This window comes from Amblyraja radiata, chromosome 17, assembly GCF_010909765.2.
Source record: "Amblyraja radiata isolate CabotCenter1 chromosome 17, sAmbRad1.1.pri, whole genome shotgun sequence".
Lineage (NCBI taxonomy): Eukaryota > Metazoa > Chordata > Chondrichthyes > Rajiformes > Rajidae > Amblyraja > Amblyraja radiata.
This window is the reverse complement of record NC_045972.1, coordinates 37,001,135-37,025,358: the sequence shown is the minus strand read 5'-3', so window position 1 is coordinate 37,025,358 and position 24,224 is coordinate 37,001,135. Positions and strand designations below refer to the sequence as shown.

Sequence of the window (24,224 nt, the reverse complement as noted above, 5' to 3'; positions counted from 1 at the left end):
GGTTTGGAGGGATATGGACCAAACGCAAGCAGGTGGGACCAGTGTAGCTGGGACATGTTGGCCAATGTTGGCAAGTTGGGCCGAAGGGCCTATTTCCACACTATATCACTCTATGGCTATTTGCTTTAAAGTTCTGTAGGTTACCCCAACTTCAATAAAGGATAATAACTGTTTAAGTGTTTTTAAATGGTTAGTTGTTTTGAGCCAGATAGTCTATTACTGGTTGAGGTTCTGGATGTATTAAATATAACATAGTATAGAGGCTACTTTAGTTATCTTTTAGTTAGTATAGCAATTATTTCCCTCATTGTTACAATCTACTCGCAATACTCTAAATGAACAGAGGGAGGAGACAATTGGATTGGGTCACACAAACACTCCAAGAGCATGTGGCACTTCAAATAGAGAACATCAGTAAAGATGAAGGGTCATTAACCTGAAATGTTAACTGGGTTAACATCAGAAACTAAAGTAGTCATCTATGCATGGAACCGCAAGAGGTGCACCATGTCGTCAATGAATATTTCACCTATTTTTAGTGCAGATAGTCATAAAAAACAGAATTTCATCAAAGCTAGGTCCGAGTTTCTTTCATTTCATGGACTTCAAAATGCAATTTATTTTTAGAAAGGCTGACCATAGAAACCAAACATCAGAGGAAACGCTGAGAAATTTTCACTGGGGCCCCCCCGAGTCATTTCTCAGAAACATCAATAAGTGTGTCATAGCCACCCACCCAAGCTGCGATCTTATTTTGGGAACTTCAATCCAAGGGGTGAATTTTATTTTAGTCTTTCCAGGCAGCACAGTAACAAAGCAGTAGAGTTGCTACCTTACAGCGCCAGAGACCTGGGTTTGATCCGGTCGGAGTTTGTACATTCTCCGTGGGTTTTCTCCGGGTGCTCCGGTTTCCTTTCACACTCCAAAGAAGTACAGGTTTTGTAAGTTAATTGGCTTCAGTAAAGATTGAAAACTGTCCCTAGTGTGTAGCTCATTGGTATAGTATGGGTGATAGCTGGGCGACACAGATTCAGTGGGCCGAAGGGCCTGTTTCTATACTCCATCTCTAAAATCTAAACGTCTAAATCTACATTTCACAATCAGAATACATTTCATATCATCATAGCTAAGCACACATGCCTAATACGATAGTGAATGGTAGAGCCTGACACTATCTCACCTGAAAAAAATAGTAACATTTTACTTCACTTTACTGAACTTGTACTAACCTGGTTCTCAAAGGATAGTCTTACTTCATTCAGATCAATTAAAACCAATTATTTCAGACTATCCACGGCCATAAATTGCATTTATTGATCAATACTTTTCTCTATTCACCTTCACTGGATACCGTCTATTAGCAAATCTATGTATCCAATTTGACCACAAGCAGAATGTCACCTCACATATCCTCTGCTTTAAAAAGATCATCCACTTTAACTTTTAATATTACCTGCCTCTACCTCCACATGTATCCACTTCCAGTCTAATGTTCTGTGCAAAATTAGATCATATACTCATTCTGGGTCCTAGACTTAATTTGCATAGATAAGCTCCATAACGAACTGACGTTATAATATTGTAAAATGCTTCTGGTGTTCAATCCCTCATCCTCTTTAACCATGTCCTAATATCTGGACCTTTCACAATCACCTGGTGCAGTTTTGAAGCCAAGCATTCTGCAACTTTTCTTGATGCCCCAAAGTCTTCCACCATCTGCACCTACAAGTCAAGAGTGTGAAGCAACACTTGCCGTGATGATTTTGGCGATTGCAAGTCCAAAAATACTCGACAAGCTCAACATTTCAAACGCTCCATTTGAATGGCACTCCATCCACTACCTCGAGCATTAATTCCGTCACTAGCAGTGTACAGGGGCATCAGCATTTACCAAATACAAAACACATTCCAGTACTTACTCAAGTTCAAGTGAGTTTATTGTCATGTTGAACTGCAGATGTTGAATATTGATATTTTTTAAATGGTATAAGCCAGTTCCGCATAATGAATTGTTTTCATAATTCTTGCATAATTGCTTCTATTATCTTTAATCTCAGAACTAAATTTCATTTCTGCTTTTTAAATTTTCTTGGTTTATTTTGGAGAAGTCGGTCAAATATGACCAGTATAAACTTACATAATGTTCATTTCCCACTGATCTGTGGTTAGTCTCAAGACCATCCGAGCTTAGTGGTTCAAGCCATTTAATTTCTTGAGACTGGCCGATTTATCCTGACATTTTTTCAGGTGTTGTCTCAAGAGAAAGATATAATATGTGAAAAGCAAAATCTTGTCCCTGTTGGAAATCAGAAACAGACAGACACTGGGAAGGAATGTCAATGTCAGGCAGCATAAATCATACAGCACTGGTCCTTTGGCCCAACTTATCCATGTTCACTCATTCCTTCCCACTCAAATTACCCCCTCCCAGGTACTTTCACCTGCAGCCATAGATGTAAACCCTGTCCCTATAACACCTCCCTCGCCTCCATCACAAGGGCCACGTAAACCTCCCCTGACCTTATCTACTGCATCCAGTGTTTCTGATGTGACCTTCTATACATCAGCAAGACCAAGTGCAGACTCGGCGACCATTTCGCAGAATACTTGTGCTCAGTCCGCCCAAGGCCTAATGGATGTCCCGGTTGCGAACCATTTTATCTCTCCATCCCATTTCCACACTGACCTTTCTATCCTGGGCCTCCTCCATTGCCAGAACGAGGCCACACTCAAAGTGGAAGAAGAGCACTTCATATTTTGCTTCAATAGCTTACAACCCAATGGTATGAACATTAAATTCTCCAAATTCAGGTAACCTCTAACCCCCCACCCCCAATCCTTTCCTGTTGCCCATCTGGACTCACACATGTAAAAATTGTCCAGTATAAAATTGTCCAGTGCTGAGTACCTAGAGCTTTTCAGCGTACTACATCCAGATCCAGTATAGGTGTAATAAACTGTAAAAATCTCCCCAATTTTGTAAGAGGAATAGTGGATCATAAATGGTGTTCTTTGTACGTGGAGATTGGGATTGAGTGGTGTGATTAAGCTCTAAAACCTTATTGTTTGAAAAACATAATCAAAGAACATTTAAGAAAAGACGTTCAGGCTTTGGAAAGCACATACCTTTCAGGGCTAAGAGTCGCAGGGTAATTAATTTATCTCATTGAAGCCGAGGAAACCGAACAGTAATTGCAGTTCAGGCCATTCTTGTCTTGGTTTGAGATTAATTGGAGAATTAATTTGAAACTAATTAGTTAGGGAAAATAAAGCTAATTTATTCCTACTGAAAAATTGTGGATAATATTTAGTTTAGTTTATTGCCACATGTACCAGAGTATAATGAAAAGCTATTTGTTGCATGCCATCCAATCAGCAGTAACACTATACATGATTACAATCGAGTCGCCCACAGTGTAGATACAGAATAAAGTGAATAACATATACTGCAAGGTAAAGTACAGTAAAGTCCGATTAACGATAGTCTGGGGATCTTCAATGATGGCGGTAGGCACTATAGATCGAAGAGATTGATACAACTGACGCAGTGGTCGATGTGATGGGATTGATTTTCCAGGTGTGGCACAAAAGCAGGGCCCTTTGCACCCATGCATCTTGGAACCCATCAAATGATGTGGGCATTTATTTTGGGATTGGTAAATACTCTTGTAATTAATGCCAATTAGAAACCACTTCATGGCACAAAAGACTATGACGCACTTTGGCCCTTATTGTCTGCGATGTAACCATCCTAACTACCTGTCTGAAGAAGGGTCTCGACCCAAAACGTCACACATTCCTTTTCTCCAGGGTTGCTGCCTGATGCGCTGAGTTATTCCAGAATTTTGTGTCTAGCTTCATCCTAACTACCCGATGTGCTTGTCAAAGCACAGGTTAAAAAAATGAATGATTCTGGTTAGGGTAAAGATGTAGCCATAGTACTAAACTGACCATTGATCCTGTTGCAATCTTGCCCTTCCAGGCCCCAGTTGGAATTGTACTTCCAAGTGCTGCTGGAGAAAGAATCCATACACAAGTCAGCACACAATCACTGCAGGTGAAACTTGTTTATTTACCATTGAAAAACACTCGAGTAGAAACAGAAGCAGTGGTTACAGCAATGCGCCTTCAGTGATTAAATATGACCATTCTTAGAAGCTGGGTATGTGAACTGCAGAGGCACAGATAACAGCATGAATACACAATTGTGATCAGACTCAGCCACCAGCTTTACAGACCAAAACATTAATGTTTGGTCTATAAGTAGTAACAATTGGATTTACCTCCCTGCCTTGCCAGACCCACTATTCCAACCATGCCACTCGCTGCCACAGGTTGGAAGAAGGCACGGGGAAGGGCAAGTCACCACCCTACTCCACAGTCTGCTTGTTTTATCTCGTCCGCGGCAGTGTGCCTCTGGTACCCTGCACAGCCTTTACCAAGAGCAGCCGGTACACCAGGGCTGCACCCCCAGAGACAGCGCAATTAATGTTAGTTTTCCAATCAGTTATCAGCAATCAGAATACAAGGACAAGGCAGCAGAGCTTACAGATGTAGTCAGCATCCACAATGACCTGCTTTATGGCTGCACCCAGACTTTGCTGCCTTGAATATAGTGCCCGTATCAAAAATATAACTGCCTTAAGAAAATATTCATGTCCATTAAGATATCGCTGGGCAAGCGCACCAACCAAATATTTGGAATTTGCTTCTACATTTACAGTTTACGAACTATTAAAATGTACGACAACATTGAACTCGACATATGAAACTGGTAACATCCAACATTTATAACAACATTTCATAACTGGTATTCTAGCCTGGGCTTTGAATTGTCTGGAAACTTTTGAAAATGTATATTGGGACATGGCTGTTTTTTCTCAAGTAACTAGATGTCCTAATAAACCTCTCTTACCTGTTGTGTTACAAATTGTATGAATTATCGATTCTCCATAAATTATCGTGGTGGTGAACTCAGAATTGTGTTCCCCAGACATGGCAAAAGTGTAAATTCTTCTGCGAGAGCTATTTCTTTTGCTGTGATGGGGCAGAGGCAAGGAAGCACGCTTTGGTGATCACCTGGCTACAGACTAATGGACTCATCAATACCCTTTGATGCTGTCCCCCATCTTCCAAGTAAGAAAGTGTCCTGTGTCTATTGTTACTCATTTCCTTTCTGCAAATGTACACACAAGCCAATTGTGTTATTTCACCGCCACCAACCCATAAATTGTGCTCTTTCCCCACCCAAAACAAAAATTAAATAGTGTGCACAAAGTTTAAACATCTTGACTACCATAGGCATGCCGTGGCCTCAGTACAGTGAAGGCACAAAGATTCATCTATTCATACACAGCAAAATATTGCACGATCCTGCTAAAATATTCTTGGCAAAAGCAAACAAACAACCCCCTCCGCAGAAGTAAATGGGAAAGGTTAAGTTTTATTGTCTTTTTAGAATAATTATTTGTGAAATTGCACTCAAATCAAGTTACTTAAGGTTTAGGGAAGCAAAACATATCTATTTTCCCCTTTCACTTTCATCCATTTTAATTTAAAGATGATTCAGAAATGATGCTTTCAACTAGTGCAAGGTGGGTTTGAAATTAGGAGGTAGCTGTACCATACTTAGTGTTTGGCAAACACAGCGAGAAGCAAATGTATGGAAGAGGTATTCATAAAGAGTTGGAACCTAAATTACAAAGAGTTAATATTACAAGGATGGGATCCAGTGGAAACCATACGTAACCTCTGTACTTCAATACATTCTCCATTGCCATATTAGGGATGACAGAATTTCTGCTCCCTGATATTTTCCTTGTCCATGTACTTCAACTTTGGTTTTGCAGAAGTACCACTAGGGGCATGAGAGACTGCAGATGCTGGAATCTGTGGCAAAAAAAAAAAAAAAAGCTTTGGCACTACAACAATTCTGTTTCCCATCCTGCATATGTTTTTTTTTTGCTGGATGGAGTCTATTATACAGTGAACCTACAGGAAGTGGATTGGGGTGATGTTCACACCTTCATTTTGTTACCGGATCGTAGCACGATTTGCCAAACCTGCAATCAAATGCATCTTCAAGCAGTTAAATTTTTGACATCAAAAGGCTGCAAGACTTGCTTCTGTGAATCTTCGTTGTATGCCTAAACCACTGAACTTCACAAATCCCTCTCTGCCCCCAATCTCCAACATACATCCCAATATTCCATTATAATGAAATGATTAAAAAAAATAATTGAGACCTATTTCACTTGACATCGGCTTCAGTCGCAGATAGATGTGGTTCAGTTCAATGATGGAAAAGGCTCAGTGACCCACCCCTGTTCCAATGTCAGGTCAAAATCAGGAAGATTCAGTTCAGACACCACAATCAATAAAATGGAGAGAATTGAGATAATGCAGCATCTTTTGGGAATATGCATGCACCAATGGAATAAAGGTGCCACTAATTATCCACGGCTCCTTTGTTGGTGAAAGGGAATCAGTTGGATTGATGCACAGTCCTGTTCCAGTGAAGTCAGAGAGCAACCTTAGTTACGCACACGCCAATTCACAGTTAATGCAGTGCCTCAAGTCACTATAAAACTGTTAAGATTCAGAAAAACAAAAGTTTCCTCCGACTTCCAGAGTAGTCACTATGAATTCACAGCAGAGATAAATTAAATAGGATCTTTTGGATATAGGATATTGTAGAGAGATTCAACAGCATATTTACATGTTCATTTCCTGGCAGTTCTTTCATGAAGACTTTGCCTTTCTGTTTCCCAGCCCATTCCTTGCACTTTAGAGCACTAACTAGGTTGACTGTCCCATCGCCATCCCCATTGACGGCTACGGGTTCCTGATTGGGGAAGGAAACGTAATGAAAGGACTCGGGCGTTGGCACTCCGGTTCCATACAGGCAATATATTGGGACGCCAGGGGCAGTCAACTTGTACACCAACGGCTCGGTGTCTTGCCGAATGAGCCAGCCTTCTTTGAAGTTGATGTCCTGGTAGAACTTCTGATAGTCTTTTATCGTGTAATTATACGTTGGTGTGGTGATGAATATCGTGTCCATTGACCAGGTGTTGTTGTAAGGGAGGAGCCAGTTGGTGGAGACTGCAGTCCGCTGCTGATCACGGATCTTCAATGGGCTGATGACAGGAACTCGATCATTATCTCCTGTAAGGTTAAGCAAGGTGTAAGCCATGGCCCTGGTGCTCATTAACAGCACATGAAAAATTCATGCAACACAAGGTCAGGATCATTCTTCCACATCAACACAATCTCATCATTTCTCACTCCTGCATATCTATTTAGTTTAATTTAGTTTAGTGATACAGCACGGAAACAGGCCCTTCAACCCACCCAGTCCACGCCGACCAGCAATCCCTGCATACGAACACTATCCTACACACTAGGGACAATTTACAATTATACCAAGCCAATTAGCATTCAAACCTGTATGTCTGGAGTGTGAGAGGAAACCGGATATCCCGGAGAAAATCCACGCAGGTCACAGGGAGAACATGCAAACTCCACACCCATGGTCAGGATCTAACTTGGGTCTCTGGCGCTGTAAGGCAGCAAATCTACTGCTGTGCCGCCCTTGTTGGTGAAGATCAGCCAAGGAGCTTCACATTCCCAGTTTGACATTCTTCTATGACTAACCTGTGGCCAATACTCGCAAAGTCTTCGTCACACCTCCCCAAGGAGCCCCCAGCGCAATGTAGGACTTAATGTATTTGTCTTTCCACTCCTGGGACTGATGGTTCAGGAAATAGAGGGTGTAGAGGTTTCCCATGCTGTGTGCTAGGAGGACAATGGGTTCACCATATTGCTTGTACATGGATTCAATCATCTCCTGCAGGTCCTTGAAATACTGACCGTTTTCATCTGGAAATAAAAAGAAGGGAGAGAAATTCACTGTGCTGTTGAGGAACAGAACGGCATTTACATTTCCCTGGAAGATAGACTCAAAATGCTGGAGTTACTCAGCGGGTCAAGCAGCATCTCTGGAGAAAAGGAACAGGTAACATTTCAGGTTGAGACCCCTCTTCAGGTTGATAGACAATAGGTGCAGGTGTAGGCCATTCGGCCCTTCGAGCCAGCACTGTCATTCAATGTGATCATGGCTGATCATCCACAATCAGTACCCCGTTCCTGCCTTCTCCCCATATCCCCTGACTCCGCTATCTTTAAGAGCCTTATCTAGCTCTCTCTTGAAAGTATCCAGAGAACCTGCCTCCACTGCCCTCTGAGGCAGAGAATTCCACAGACTCACAACTTTCTGTGTGAAAAAGTGTTTCCTCATCTCCGTTCTAAATGGCTTACCCCTTATTCTTAAACTGTGGCACCTGGTTCTGGATTCCCCCAACATCGGGAACATGTTTCCTGCCTCTAGTGTGTCCAAACCCTTAATAATCTTATATGTTTCAATAATATCCCTTCTCATCCTTCTAAATTCCAGAGTGTACAAGCCCAGCCGCTCCGTTCTATCAACACATGACAATTACGCCATCCCGGGAATTAACCTTGTGAACCTACGCTCCACTCCCTCAATAGCAAGAATGTCGCTCCTCAAATTAGGGGACCAAAACTGCACACAATACTCCAGGTGTGGTCTCGCTAGGGTCTTGTACAACTGCAGAAGGACCTCTTTGCTCCTATACTCAGCTCCTCTTGCTTCTTCAAAGGTTTCCCTCAAATGGTGCTGAAGAGGGAGAGAAACAGAAACAAGGGGGGAGGGGGGAGAAATCAAGTGAGAGAGAAAAGGGGCCATTACAGGGAGAGGGTAGGAGGGCCAAACCCCAACAAAAACCTCCCTACTTCCCACGTTAGTGACTTTGAGAGAAAATATTAAAAAGAGTTGAAATTATAGCTGCCTCAATGCACAAAATCCATGACAAGAACACAATTATGTTTTTAAAGGTTGTCCAAGTCCAGACTAACCTTAATCCATGGAACAGAACATAAAATATTACAATGTTTGATTGCACTTTTTAAACAATGTTTAGAACTGGGGAAAAAAATGTTGTAGTAGTAGTTGTAAGTAAGTTGATTGGCCAAGTATTCACATACAAGGAATTTGCCTTGATGCTCCGCCCACAAGTAACAACATAACATACAGTGACAGTTACGAATTACTCAGAAAACACTAAACATTAATAATAATAAAACATTAATGATAAAACACCATTGATCAAGCATGTGAACCAACAAAATACCAGATCAAAGGGAGGCTACAGATTTTTGGCTGTTGAGTAGAGCAACTACTCGTGGATAATGTTTTTATGTCTGGGTGTGGCATCTTTGACAAATGTAAAAAGGAAGTTACATTTTAAAAAAGTTTTGCAAGTGGTTTGTTATCTTCATCCATGTCGCCAAATGTCAAGTCAGATATGATATATTTTATTAAAATTATCCGCTACAAATGTTACTCAAAGAATCTATGAAGTATTTTCTACATGAAACGTGTCCAGTGTGTTGGCCAAGGTTAGTGAAACATTGGCCTGTTCTCTGGTCCCAGCAGCTCCTGTGGACATTGGGCCCAGGACAAGCCCCTTTAGACCATCCTTCACTTGTTCATGTCAACTTGTGGTCATTGCGACAGGGAGCTCTCGTTAGGGAAATGCAAAGTTGTAGAAATTATTTAAAAAAAAAATTACATCCCAGTTTTTCTTGCACCACACACCCGATAAAATTGGCAACCAATTCCAGAACTTTATTAGGAAACTAAGACCAGGCAGGAGCTGGGAAAATGCTTGGTCTTCATTCAGTACTATTCTGGAAAACTCGAGCACCACGAGGACCTTCAAGGTCACAGTGGTAAACCAGTGGTAAACCAGGTTTACAATCAGCCATCATCCTGAACATGAGGAATGTTTTCTATGCACACATGACACATAAAAAGTAAAGTACATCCCTTCTTGCAGTCTCCAAAAAATTAAGTTCTTAGATTACACTTACTGGGTGCTCGGCGCCAGTCGTACGGAGCACCACGGACATCTTCATCCCTGACATAGCCCCAGGCCACCATGTACTTCACCAGAGTATAGAAGTAAAGCCCTGTGGAGACAAGTCAAAAATACTGTTATCACTAGACTGCACTGAGAGCCGTCATTGACAGTCCACAGTTACTCTAGAACAGATCACTCTTCTCTTTCCAACAAAGCAGAAACTCAACTAAATAGTGATATGGGCCATACGAGGGCTGGTGGGACTAGCACCAATGGGACATCTTGGTCGGCATGGGAAAGTCGGGCCGAAGGGCATGTTTCCATGCTGTATGGCTCTAGGATTCTAAATGCAACATAATTTAATAGTGGAACACAAGGCTGGCATGTTTGGACCAGTTTTAATACCACAGAATTGCACAGCTGAAGGTGAAGATCAGGTTGAGATAGGTATCGTGCCAGTCATGGGTCTCCATCTTCTGGTCAAAAGTTAGAACATCTCCCCGAATCAGAGTCATTCTGTGGAAGTTTGGGACTTCAGAGTGCAAGCTGAAGTTCTTCCTTTCAATCAGCTCCGTGTGGATCTCAGCACATCTGTACGGTGGACTCTTCATGGAGTACAGCACGGGAGCAACTCTGGCCAAGATCTTGCAGTGGATTAGACCATCAAAATCAATGGGAAGGAACAACAGTCCATAAAAAGACATTTCCGTTTTATGTTGAGAGCTACAGCATGGAAACAAGCCCTTCAGCGCACTGAGTCCACGTCAACCATCAATCACCCGTACACTAGCTAGATATTATCCCACTTTTGCATGCTGGATACTAGGGACAATTTACAGAAGCCAATTAACCTACAAACATGCACGTCTTTGAAATGCAGGAGGAAACTGGAGCACCCAGAGGAAAATATACAACTCTGCACAGACAGCACCTATAGTTAGACCTGGAATCTGGGTCTCTGGTTCTGCAAGGCAGCAGCTCTACCGTTACGCCACTGTGCCACCCCGTGTCTCTTAAAATGTATTTTAATTTTGCAGGGTGCTATTGTGTTTCAGTTATTGGTGGCAAGTATGAAATAGTTTTGCTTTTGTAGCACTCAAGTGTTTTTTTTTTTTTTAAACGTTTGTGAATGCCAAACATATTCAATTTAAACTACTTAAACTGCTGAACCTGACATGTGTCCTGACCAGCAAAGCCCCTCCAGGGGCAGAGAGGAAGACTCTATTGACTCTGGGCATCTGCATCTGATGAGCTCCAAAACGTGGGTACATTTGCAGCTTGAATTTTAGCTTATTTTGGCAAACTGAAACATAAAAGCTTAAAAGCACTGGATCCCCACTCCCATTAAACTCAATGGTTCATTTTAAAGCGTTTGTTATACTTCTATACAACATGCAAATAAAATAACATAAAAACATGTTGGGGCATTATTAGACATAAGTTAGTACAAATAATCTGCCATTCCAGTACCGAAGTCCTGGGGAGTTTGTTTACAGAGTTCTACTGTAACTCTACTTTTAAAACTATACGGATCATTTTACCAGTCACATGCATGTACAGGAAGCTGTTGCTTTGCCAAAAGGAGGCAAGGTTGAAAGTGATGTTTACTAGGACTTCTGTGCATGAAAGATTTCCATTAGACTTGCTGATTCATTTAAACTTGGAGCATGGCCAGTTGCATAGACAGGGCTGATTTCCCATGCCCTGGTTCTAGTCTAAAGCAACACAGCAGATTGTAGAGTGTTTAAGAAGGAACTGCAGATGCTGGAAAATCGAAGGTTTCGATTTTGGCCCTGGGTTTCGGCCCGAAACGTTGCCTATTTCCTTCGCTCCATAGATGCTGTTGCACCCACTGAGTTTCTCCAGCTTTTTTGTGTACAGTAGATTGTAGAGACCTGATTTATACTGCGAAATTTCAATTCTTGAAATTCCAAGAATTCTTGCACTGCATTTCCTCACGTGAGTGAAGGGCCCTGTACTTTGACTCTCTGTACACTGAAGTACAATCACGGAGTGAAATCTGCTATGTTTACTAGTTTGCTTTAGGTAACATGCATGTTACCTTGAACCCACCCTGACATAATTGAGCCAGGGTTAATAATTCATTTTGCCTAAACTTCCATCAGTTCAACAGGATGTCAGTGATTCATGACCTGCAGAGATTTCCAACATTGTTTTTATACCCTCACAACTGAGTTGGCACTAAAGGATCTCAGAAAGGATGTGGGCATGTGAAGGTATAAATGAATTATTCACCAAGTGCATTTAAGGTGGAGAAGGTCTATTATTGTCACATGCTTACATAGGTAGTCAGCATCCACAGTAACCTGCTGCACTCAAGACTTTGCTGCCTTGAATGAAGTGCCAAGTATCAAAATTATAACCGCCTTAAGAAAGTATTCATGTCCATCAAGATATTACTAGTCCAAGTTCACAAGTTATAGGAGTGGAATTAGGCCATTCGGCCCATCGAGTCAACTCCACCATTCAATCATGGCTGATCTCTGCCTCCAAATCCCATTTCCTGCCTTCTCCCCATAACCCTAAACATCTGTTCTAATGAAGATTTATTTGTTCTTGATTAGTCAAATGCACAAACCAAATATTTGGAATTTGCTTCTACATTTAGTGTACTAAATATTAAAATACACCACAATATCAAACTCGACATATGAAGCAGTTAACATTCAACATTTATAACAATTTTTCCATAGACTGGTAATGCTAGCCTAGGTTTTGAATTTAATTGAATTCTTTATTCACCATGTGAATAAAGGGCCGAATGGCCTACTCCTGCACCTATTTTCTATGTTTCTATGTGCATTTAGGATGGAGATGGGTTCAGGTTTATTATTGTCAATGAAAAGCTTTTGTTTGACTGCTATCTAATTAAATCGGATAATACAAAAGATGAATTTAGTTAAACCAAACACTAGTACAACAGGTAGAGTGAAGAGAAAAATACCAGGGTGGAATATAGTTTCTCAGCATCGTAGTGTGACAGATTCAGAGAAAATGTTCAATGTTCACGATGGGATAGGCTGAAAACAAAACATCAGGACTGGACCCTAGATTGTGGAAGGGGCGTTCAGGAACCTGATGACAGGAACATCCTGAGACTGGTGGTAATTCAATGGAGGAGGGAAGATAGGAGGAGGGGGGGGCGGGGGAGGATTTGTTGCAAAGGCCTTAGCTGCTTCTCAAATTCCTCCATCGTCCTTTGTACCAATCTCTATGTAAACAAATTCTTCCAGTCTCTTCAGTGCACTCTCTAGAGAGAGAGAGTACCTGACGGCCAGAGGTGTTCTATCGCACAGAAGACATTAAACAGCGGAAGGTACACAAAATTGCTGGGGAAACTCAGCGGGTGCAGCAGCATCTATGGAGCGAAGGAAATAGGCGACGTTTCGGGCCGAAACCCTTCTAATGCCTTCTGACAACAACTATCCCCAGACATTAAACAGTGGTTTGGTTTAGTTTCAGGGAGCTATTTCCCATGTCCTAGATCATATGCAACATCTGATAATCACAGTGACATAAATAATGTAGAGGTCATATTGCTATTTCCAGGAACTATCGCTGCATGAACTGACTGCTGTATTCCCCACACCACGACCATGACTGTGCTTCAGAAATTCTTCACTGCCGGCAAAACATTCTAGCACACCCAAATAGGCGATAAATGAGAGTTTCTTTCTCAGAAACTTGCAGCAAGTTCAGAGAATCTTCACGAGGTGACTGGATGTTGTACTTGATTTCTGCAAAGTGGAAACCACTTAATAGTCGAGCTGTTACAAACCTCACATCTATCCACAAGCACTTATAGAGAGATGCACAATCTTCGACAACCAGCAGAAAGCAGGACTTCTTGCCTGCAACTATACAACAATGAAGCAGTTCATTTGACGATCTATGTTTGCTCCATTCAACTTGCTTCAGTATCACAATTTCCTTCTCCCTCATGCCTATACCTAGATTTATTTTGAATGCATTCATCTCAAACTCCAAAAGATCTATCCGGGTAGCTCTTTCATGGAGCTGGTGCTGAGAGAATTGGATGCGTAGCCTGCTCACGGATGGTACGATTCTATGCATGATGACTGCTTTAATGCATCCCATGAGAGCCTCTCTTGTCGCGTTCAACTGGAAACAAAGTCCGTAATGCCTTCTGACAACAACTATCCCCAGGCTCTGCTGCCTTTTCCAATTTTAATCTGCAGGCTTGCCAGCTCTCCAGAACACAGCTACTAAAAGCTAAACTCGTCACAAATTCATGACTCTTCCTCCAAGCAATGGCGTTCCAGGCATTCGGGTAGGAATTTATTTCAACAGTTCCGGATAAACATGAGTAGCTTCTCAAATCAATTCCTCTTCCTTTCATCCCACTGTTTGCATGGTTTTGTTCTAGGCTCACATACATTTATACAGTGGCTTTGGTGTGGTAAAATGGCTCTTCATTGGAGTAACAATGTGGGAGAGAACTAGTAGTGAGGGTCGGTGTGGACTCATTGGGCTGAAGGGCCCGTTTCCACGCTGTATCTCTAAATTAAACTAACAACAAAGAAAATCTGTCACAGAGGCACAGAGTGTGAGATTGGGACAGGATGGCCAAGTGCATGATTGGGAGTGAATTTTAATCACGGATATTTAAAATGGGAAAGTGCTAGATTCTATCAGGGAGTCCTCCTTGTCAGTATGAAAAGGAGAAGACAGTGAATTTGGTTGGATGGTTCCCGCAACAGAATGTCAAAGTCATCTGGCAGAATTCTTCATTACCAGAACTCAAACAAGCACCACAATGTTGCCTGGTTGTAGTAAGATGGGCTTCTCTTCATCAGATTCTTCCTGCACAGCTCAACTCTCACTCCCACTACGTGCTGCCTCTTAAAGAGAATCACAGAGTACTAATTGTATTTACTGTATATACACGTATAATGAATAAAGTGACCATTGTGGGCTCCACATTTTCTTAATCTTCCATTCATTTGTCCTAAGTACCGTCTATATCTCTCTTTCCCCTTTCCTCTGACTCTCAGTCTAAAGAAGGGTCACGACCTGAAACGTCACCTATTCCTTTTCTCCAGAGATACGGCCTGACGCACCGAGTTACTCCAGCTTTTTGTGCCTGTCTTCGGTTTAAACCAGTATCTGCAGTTCCTCCCTACACATGATAAATAAAGTGTCGTTTTTTAAATAATTAAAAAAAACAATGAAGTTACTGGGTTGAGATTGAGATGCACGTTGAATCTATTCACACTCACGCCTGGGTCTCAAGCAGCCAGCAGCCTCCTCACACAAACCCAAATGGATGCATTAACAACAACTGCCAGCAATGTGAAATGCAAGTTGTTCATTCCCTGCTAAACATGTGAAACCAGCATGTTTGCCTTGGACCCACCACCGCTGCACTGAAAAACCCATCAAAATGGAAACTGCTGTTAACAAGTGGGTGAATGTGTTTTGTCCCCACCCTGGTCAGATCTTCAGCCTGTGTTGCATCAGCCGTTCTCAGCTCCAGTGAGAAAGGCACGATACAAACCCTTTGGGTGGCATGGCCCTTGGGCCCGATGTATAAGGAACTACCTTATTTAACAGGGATTGTTTAAGAAGGAACTGTAGATGCTGGAAAATCGAAGGTAGACAAAAGCGTTGGAGAAACTCCGCTGAATGGACAGGCAAAGGTTCGGTCAGGACAGGTGTCTGAAGAAGGATCTAAAATATCATCCGTCCATTCCCTCCACAGATGCTGCCTGACCCGGCTAATGCCAACATTTAACAAGCACTAACATTCACGTGGTCCACCCTGTTTTGACGAATGCAATCAACCCAAGTTCAAGTTCAAGTTCAAGTGAGTTCAAGTGAGTTTATTGTCATGTGTCCCTGTATAGGACAATGAAATTCTTGCTTTGCTTAATCACACAGAAAATAGTAGGCATTTACTACAAAACAGATAAATGTGTCCATATACCATGATATAAATATATACACACATGAATAAATAAACTGATAGTGCAAATAACAGAAAGTGGTTGGTAATAATCAGAGTTTTGTCCGAGCCAGGTTTAATAGCCTGATGGCTGAGGGGAAGTAACTATTCCTGAACCTGGTTGTTGCAGTCTTCAGGCTCCTGTACCTTCTACCTGAAGGTAGCAGGGAGATGAGTGTGTGGCCAGGATGGTGTGGGTCTTTGATGATACTGCCAGCCTTTTTGAGGCAGCGACTGCGATAAATCCCCTCGATGGAAGGAAGGTCAGAGCCGATGATGGACTGGGCAGTGTTTACTACTTTTTGTAGTCCTTTTCTTTCCAGGGCGCTCAAATTGCCGAACCAAGCCACGATGCAACCGGTCAGCATGCTCTCGACTGTGCACCTGTAGAAGTTAGAGAGAGTCTTCCTTGACAATCCGACTCTCCGTAATCTTCTCAGGAAGTAGAGGCGCTGATGTGCTTTTTTGATGATTGCATTAGTGTTCTCGGACCAGGAAAGATCTTCAGAGATGTGCACACCCAGGAATTTGAAGCTCTTGACCTTCAACCATCGACCCGTTGATATAAGTGGGGCTGTGGGTCCCCCTCCTACTCCTTCCAAAGTCCACAATCAGTTCCTTGGTTTTGCTGGTGTTGAGGGCCAGGTTATTGCGCTGGCACCATATGGACAGTTGCTCGATCTCTCTTCTGTACTCTGACTCATCCCCATCAGTGATATGCCCCACAATAGTGGTGTCGTCAGCGAACTTGATGATGGAGTTCGCACTGTGGTTCGCTACGCAGTCATGGGTATAGAGTGAGTACAGCAGAGGGCTGAGCACGCAGCCTTGAGGTGCTCCCGTGCTGATTGTTATTGAGGCTGACACATTTCCACCAATACGAACAGACTGTGGTCTGTGGACGAGGAAGTCAAGGATCCAGTTGCAGAGGAATGCGCAGAGACCCAGTTCTGCGAGTTTGGTAACCAGTTTGGAGGGGATGATTGTGTTAAATGCCGAGCTGTAATCAATGAATAACAGCCTGACATATGAGTTTTTGTTGTCCAAGTGGTCCAGTGCGGAGTGGAGGGCCAGCGAGATCGCATCCACCGTTGATCTGTTGTGGCGGTACGCGAACTGCAGTGGGTCCAGGTTTTTGTCGAGGTAGGAGTTGATTTGCTCCATGATCAACCTCTCAAAGCACTTCATCACCACTGGCGTTAGTGCCACTGGTCGATAGTCATTGAGGCATGTCACCTTACTCTTCTTGGGCACCGGTATAATTGATGCCCTTTTAAAGCAGGTGGGGACCTCAGACCTCAGAAGTGAGAGGTTGAAAATGTCCGTAAAAACTCCCGCCAGTTGGTCCGCACAGGTTTTTAGAACACGACCGGGTATACCATCAGGTCCAGGTGCTTTTCCGGCGTGCACAATCAAATAAGACCAAATAGAACAAGTTGTCCTACAACTTTAGGCTGTGCACGCCATACGCAAGAAGAAGAACAACAAGCACTGCACAACCAGGAATCAGTCGGGAAGCTTTAAGTTCAGTAAAGAAAACCTGGATCCAGGCCTTTGCTTTACACTAATCCAGGCGTAGCAAGCTCTCAATCAAGATCCACATTTAGAACGTCTTTCAAAAAAATTAATTTCTGATACTCAATCCTTCAATCAACATTGAGCTGAACTCACCCACAGTCCTTTTGCTGGGATCCAGGAATTCCAGTGGGTAGGTTTTCCCAAATCCAGGAACTCTCACATCAACTCCAGGTGGGGTTTCGGTTGTTTTGGTTGTTGTGTTGTAAACCAGCCTACAAACAAACAAGATTAAAAGAGATCACATCGTTTTTTCCTGTTGCCTCCTCATATCCTCACTTGACCCCACTCCCAATCCACAAAAACATGTTTAAAGCCTTTAATCTGGCTGTGACTATCAGATTGCCCAGCATGTAGATGCAAAGACTGTCACTACCCGAGGCTGTGGCTGACCATGAGGGACTTTGCTCCCTGACCTTTTTTTGAACCAAATCCTCATGTTAACGGAAGAAAACCAACCACACGCAAACAAGACATTAATTGAACCCTAGCTGTCAGTCACCGCACCTCCCACCTAAATGTCACCTTCAGTTTCTATTTAATGCATAAAGCGTCAGAATCCAGCTAAATTGAATTAAACACCTTTAGCCTTTTTTTCACAGTGGCTCTGAATTCTGAATTCAGCAGAAATTTGTCCCTAATCAAATAACACTGATTTGCTGTACTTAAACATTTCACATCAGTGCAGTTGTTACATTTATTTAGTCATTACATTGATCTGCATTTGCTAACATTGATAAAGAGGGTGTTGGTGAACAGGGCCGGCCTTAGGAGGTGCCGAGCCCAGTTGGGAATTTTTTTTGTAGAAATATAAATATATAATTATAAATGAGTCGCGTGTCGTGAGTAACATGACAATTCGGGGGAGAGTTCCTTTCACAGAGTGTGGGGAGTCTAGCCAGGGATAAAGTTGCGGGAGCGTTGAGAAGGAGAGGGTCGGGTTCATGCCAGTAACACTCACTCACCGCTGCGGCGGCGCTGCGGGTGCGGAGCCACCGCATTGTGGCCGGGGGAGGGAAGCAGCTCGCGTGGCTACGAGCGGCCTCCATCACTGGACAGCGGAACCGACTGCCATCTCAGCTCCTTCTGCCGGCCCGCTCACCTCTAACAGTGCTCTCCATCTGAACAGTGAGGGGACCAGCTCAAGAGCAGAGATCATAGAGCGGAGTGGGTCAGCGGGTGATGGATAACATCACAGCGGGCGGTGGGGCTTACTCCTGTGTCAGCGCGAACAAGGGATCAATTGAGGTTACTCGCCCTGACACATGGAGTACACTCCACCACCCACTGACCCGCTCTTGAGCTGGATAATCCCCGGCCGACCCCCTCCATGTCAACCCTCCTGCCCTCTCTGGACAGACTACCCACACGCTCTGAAATGAACTCCCCCCCCCCCCCCCCTCTCCCCCAGCAGCGCTGTCCTTTTACAGCCGCTTCCCACTTTACAGCCGCTTCCCATCAGCCAGCTGCTAGCAATGAGGGATAGACTTGGCTATATCTCAGTACAGCAACATGGTTCTTGATGTTGTTGTACTGAGGGATAACGAAGTCTAACTTTCTTGGCTAATAACCTAACCTTCGGCCTCCAAGATGCAGGTACATTTTCTAGCAATGTTACAACATTTTGAGATTTAAAAAATCAAGTCTGCAATTTATCCCATCAGATAAAGCATAAAAAGAAGTTTAATTTGACACCTAATTCACTTTCATATCACATACATTCAATGTGATCATGGCTGATCATCCCCAATCAGTACCCCATTTCTGCCTTCTCCCCATATCCCGACTCCGCTATTTTTAAGAGCCCTATCTAGCTCTCTCTTCCAGAGAACCTGCCTCCACCGCCCTCTGAGGCAGAGCATTCCACAGACTCACCACTCTCTGAAAAAAAGTGTTTCCTCGTCTCCGTCCTAAATGGCTTACTCCTTATTCTGGACTCCCCCAACATCGGGAACATGTTTCCTGCCTCTAGCGTGTCCAAGCCCTTTACAATCTTATATGTTTCAATGAGATCCCCTCTCCTCGTTCTAAACTCCAGCGTGTACAAGCCCAGCTGCTCCATTCTCTCAGCATACGACAGTCCTGCCATCCCGGGAATTAACCTTGTAAACCTACGCTGCACTCCCTCAATAGCAAGAATGTCCTTCCTCAAATTAAGGGACCAAAACTGCACACAGTACTCAAGGTGCGGTCTCACTAGAACTCTGTACAACTGCAGAAGGACCTCTTTGCTCCTATATTCGATTCCTCTTGTTATAAAGGCCAACATGCCTTTCTTAGCGCTAACGGCAGGTACTTGGGAAACGTGGTAACTCGTGAAGATTTTTCAACATGTTGAAAAATGTCCGTGAGTAAAATATACTCAGGATGTAAAAATTTGATACTTTTTAAACACGTAGTCATACCATAGTAGCTGGTGAGTTTGCCGTAGTAGTACCTGGTGTCCTATATCACTATTGTATGTTCATGATGGAAATAAGAATACTCTGTATATTCATTACCTTTGAATTATAGTTTTATGTAATCCTCCCATAATTTCTGAGTTCCATTTCACAATATCTATCAGGGGGTGGAAGATTGCAACCTTCACGTGGTCCGCCCTGTTTCGACTAATGCAATCAACTCGATGTGCACAAACGGAAGATCAAATAGAACAAGTTGTCCAACAACTTTAGGCTGTGCACGTCACACGAAAGAAGAAGAAGATATCTATCAGACATACAGAATGTTGCAAGGTAATATCTTGCCCAAACTCAGTTGTATCTTTCTATTGCAATAAATATCACAAAATACGCCATTGTTTCAGCCACATTATGACAAAATATAGAATGTACATTATTTGTTATCAGTCACCCATCCCAGAAACAACTGTACTTAAAAAAGAACATTTGTTTTACTAATTTACGAGCATGTACCATAGGTTGATCCATATTCAACAAACTAACCATATAATCATATAACAATTACAGCACGGAAACAGACCATCTCGGCCCTACAAGTCCGTGCCGAACAATTATTTTCCCTTAGTCCCACCTGCCTGCACTCATACCATAACTCTCCATTCCCTTCTCATCCATATGCCTATCCAATTTATTTTTAAATGATACCAACAAACCTGCCTCCACCACTTCCACTGGAAGCTCATTCCACATCTGAGTAAAGAAGTTCCCCCTCATGTTACCCCTAAACTTCTGTCCCTTAATTCTGAAGTCATGTCCTCTTGTTTGAATCTTCCCTATTCTCAAAGGGAAAAGCTTGTCCACGTCAACTCTGTCTATCCCTCTCATCATTTTAAAGACCTCTATCAAGTCCCCCCCTTAACCTTCTGCGCTCCAGAGAATAAAGACCTAACTTATTCAACCTTTCTCTGTAACTTAGTTGTTGAAACCCAGGCAACATTCTAGTAAATCTCCTCTGTACTCTCTCTATTTTGTTGACATCCTTCCTATAATTGGGCGACCAAAATTGTACACCATACTCAGTAACTCAGCGGGTCAGGCAGCATGATGCAGTAGTGCAAGTCATTAGTGAGATCACACATGGAGTACTGTGTATAGTTCTGGCTGCCCTGTGATAGGAAGGATGCCACTGGGTTGGAAAGGGTGCAAGAAAGGATCATCAGTATGTTAACCATATGACAACCATATAACAATTACAGCACGGAAACAGGCCATCTCGGCCCTACAAGTCCGTGCCGAACAACTTTTTTCCCTTAGTCCCACCTGCCTGCACTCATACCATAACCCTCCATTCCCTTCTCATCCATATGCCTATCCAATTTATTTTTAAATGATACCAACGAACCTGCCGCCACCACTTCCACTGTAAGCTCATTCCACACCGCTACCACTCTCTGAGTAAAGAAGTTCCCCCTCATGTTACCCCTAAACTTCTGTCCCTTAATTCTGAAGTCACGTCCTCTTGTTTGAATCTTCCCTATTCTCAAAGGGAAAAGCTTGTCCACATCAACTCTGTCTATCCCTCTCATCATTTTAAAGACCTCTATCAAGTCCCCCCTTAACCTTCTGCGCTCCAGAGAATAAAGACCTAACTTATTCAACCTATCTCTGTAACTTAGTTGTTGAAACCCAGGCAACATTCTAGTAAATCTCCTCTGTACTCTCTCTATTTTGTTGACATCCTTCCTATAATTGGGCGAACAAAATTGTACACCATACTTGATTGGTCTCACCAATGCCTTGTACAATTTTAACATTACATCCCAGCTTCTATACTCAATGCTCTGATTTATAAAGGCTAGCATACCAAAAGTTTTATTTACCACCCTATCTATATGAGATTCCACCTTCAAGGAACTATGCACGGTTATTCCCAGATCCCTCTGTTCAACTGCATTCTTCAATTCCCTACCATTTACCATGTACGTCCTATTTTGATTTGTCCTGCCAAGGTGTAGCACCTCACATTTATCAGCATTAAACTCAATCTGCCATCTTTCAGCCCATTCTTCCAAATGGCCTAAATCACTCTGTAGACTTTGGAAATCCTCTTCATTATCCACAACACCCCCTATCTTGGTATCATCTGCATACTTACTAATCCAATTTACCACACCTTCATCCAGATCATTGATGTACATGACAAACAACAAAGGACCCAACACAGATCCCTGAGGCACCCCACTAGTCACCTGCCTCCAACCCGATAAACAGCCATCCACCATTACCCTCTGGCTTCTCCCATTCAGCCACTGTTGAATCCATCTTGCTACTCCTGCATTTATACCCAACAGTTGAACCTTCTTAACCAACCTTCCATGAGGAACCTTGTCAAAGGCCTTATTAAAGTCCATATAGACAACATCCACTGCTTTACCCTCGTCAATTTCCCTAGTAACCTCTTCAAAAAATTCAAGATTAGTCAAACATGACCTTCCAGGCACAAATCCATGTTGACTGTTCCTAATCAGACCCTGTTTATCCAGATGCTTATATATATTATCTCTAAGTATCTTTTCCATTAATTTGCCCACCACTGAAGTCAAACTAACAGGTCTATAATTGCTAGGTTTACTCTTAGAACCCTTTTTAAACAATGGAACAACATGCGCAGTACGCCAATCCTCGGGGACTATTCCCGTTTCTAATGACATTTGAAATATTTCTGTCATAGCCCCGGCTATTTCTACACTAACTTCCCTCAATGTCCTAGGGAATATCCTGTCAGGACCTGGAGACATATCCACTTTTATATTTTTCAAAAGTGTCAGTACTTCTTTTACTTTGAAACTCATAGTATCCATAGCTACTCTACTAGTTTCCCTTACCTCACATAATTCAATATCCTTCTCCTTGGTGAATACCGAAGAAAATAAATTGTTCAATATCTCCCCCATCTCTTTTGGCTCTGCAGATAGCTGTCCACTCTGTCTCTCCAATGGACCAATTTTATCCCTCGTTATCCTTTTGCTATTAATATAGCTGTAGAAACCCTTTGGATTTACTTTCACCTTACTTGCTAAAGCAACCTCATATCTTCTTTTAGCTTTTCTAATTTATTTCTTAAGATTCTTTTTACATTCGTTATACTCCTCAAGCACCTCATTTACTTCATGCTGCCTATAATTATTGTAGATCTCCCTCTTTGTCCAATTTCCCTTGAAAACCAGGGCTCTTTCCAATTTTTACTGTTTCCTTTCAACCGAACAGGAACATAAAGATTGGGTACTCTTAAAATTTCCCCTTTAAATGTCCTCCATTTCTCTTCTACATCCTTCCCATAAAACAAAATGTCCCAGTTCACTCCTTTTAAATCATTTCGCATCTCATCAAAGTTAGCCTTTCTCCAATCAAAAATCTCTCCATAATTATATTGAAACTAATGGTATTGTGATCACTGGACCCGAAGTGCTCCCCAACGCATACCTCCGCATTTTATCCTAGCATTCCCCCCCCCCCTCACCACCACACAAGAAGCGTAACTTGAAGCGTTTGCATTTGGAGAAGTTCGATACGGAGCAGGAATGAAAATTAATAGCTATGAATCGATTAACAGCGAGCTACGAGATGAGATTGAAACACCTGTCAGAAGGCTAAAAAACAATCCTGAGTTGATGGTGTTTTGTTTTAAGTGAGCATTTTGCAGTGACCTCACCATATTCTGGTTAATTATACTTTCCACAGAAATCTCCTATTTCACTTTGAAATTATATTCATTTATAACAGTTTGTAACATCAGTAACCACCTTAATGTTTGTGTGTTTAGTACCGGGTATGCTTGAAACTATTTATTTTAATGTACTGTATATTAAAAAAAACTAAAGCAACCAGGTGTGAAAATTACACTGAATCAAACGACAATTGAAAATGCGTGGGAATCGACTAATCGGGATCCTGCTGCGAAATTTTAAAGTCGAAAATTGTATTTTAGTTCAAAGTGGGAATTTGAAGATAGGGACAGAGATGCTACACAGAGATTTTAAACTCGGGAGAGCTCTTGGGTGAACTCGCACAGTGGGACAGGGCTTGAGGCAGCATCTATGGAGCGAAGGAAATAGCCAATGTTTCGGGCCGGGTCTGAAGAAGGGTTTCGACCCGAAACGTTGCATATTTCCTTCGCTCCATAGAGGGGGGGGGGGAGGTTGCATGGAGTCAGATAGACTGCGCAATAACGGGGGGGGGGGGGGATCCCAGTGTGAGAGTGAGTCACCACCTGCGTACAGCGTTCCCACATCCCTCTTCTCCACCAAGCAAGGCACA

The 24,224-nt window shown here is 42.6% G+C and overlaps 1 protein-coding gene across 1 annotated transcript in view; it reads right to left on the bottom strand.

The window, feature by feature from the left end:
- Window positions 1–4,052: 4,052 nt before the first annotated feature.
- Window positions 4,053–24,224, bottom strand: part of pla2g15 (phospholipase A2 group XV) — a 35,669-nt gene continuing 15,497 nt past the window's right edge. The window contains exons 3-6 of the mRNA XM_033036178.1: window positions 17,602–17,720; window positions 9,955–10,053; window positions 7,657–7,881; window positions 4,053–7,167 (exon numbers count right to left, since the gene is read on the bottom strand). Of these exons, the coding sequence (XP_032892069.1) occupies window positions 6,647–7,167; window positions 7,657–7,881; window positions 9,955–10,053; window positions 17,602–17,720 (964 nt within the window). The 3' untranslated portion in view covers window positions 4,053–6,646. The remainder of the gene's footprint in view (window positions 7,168–7,656; window positions 7,882–9,954; window positions 10,054–17,601; window positions 17,721–24,224) is intronic.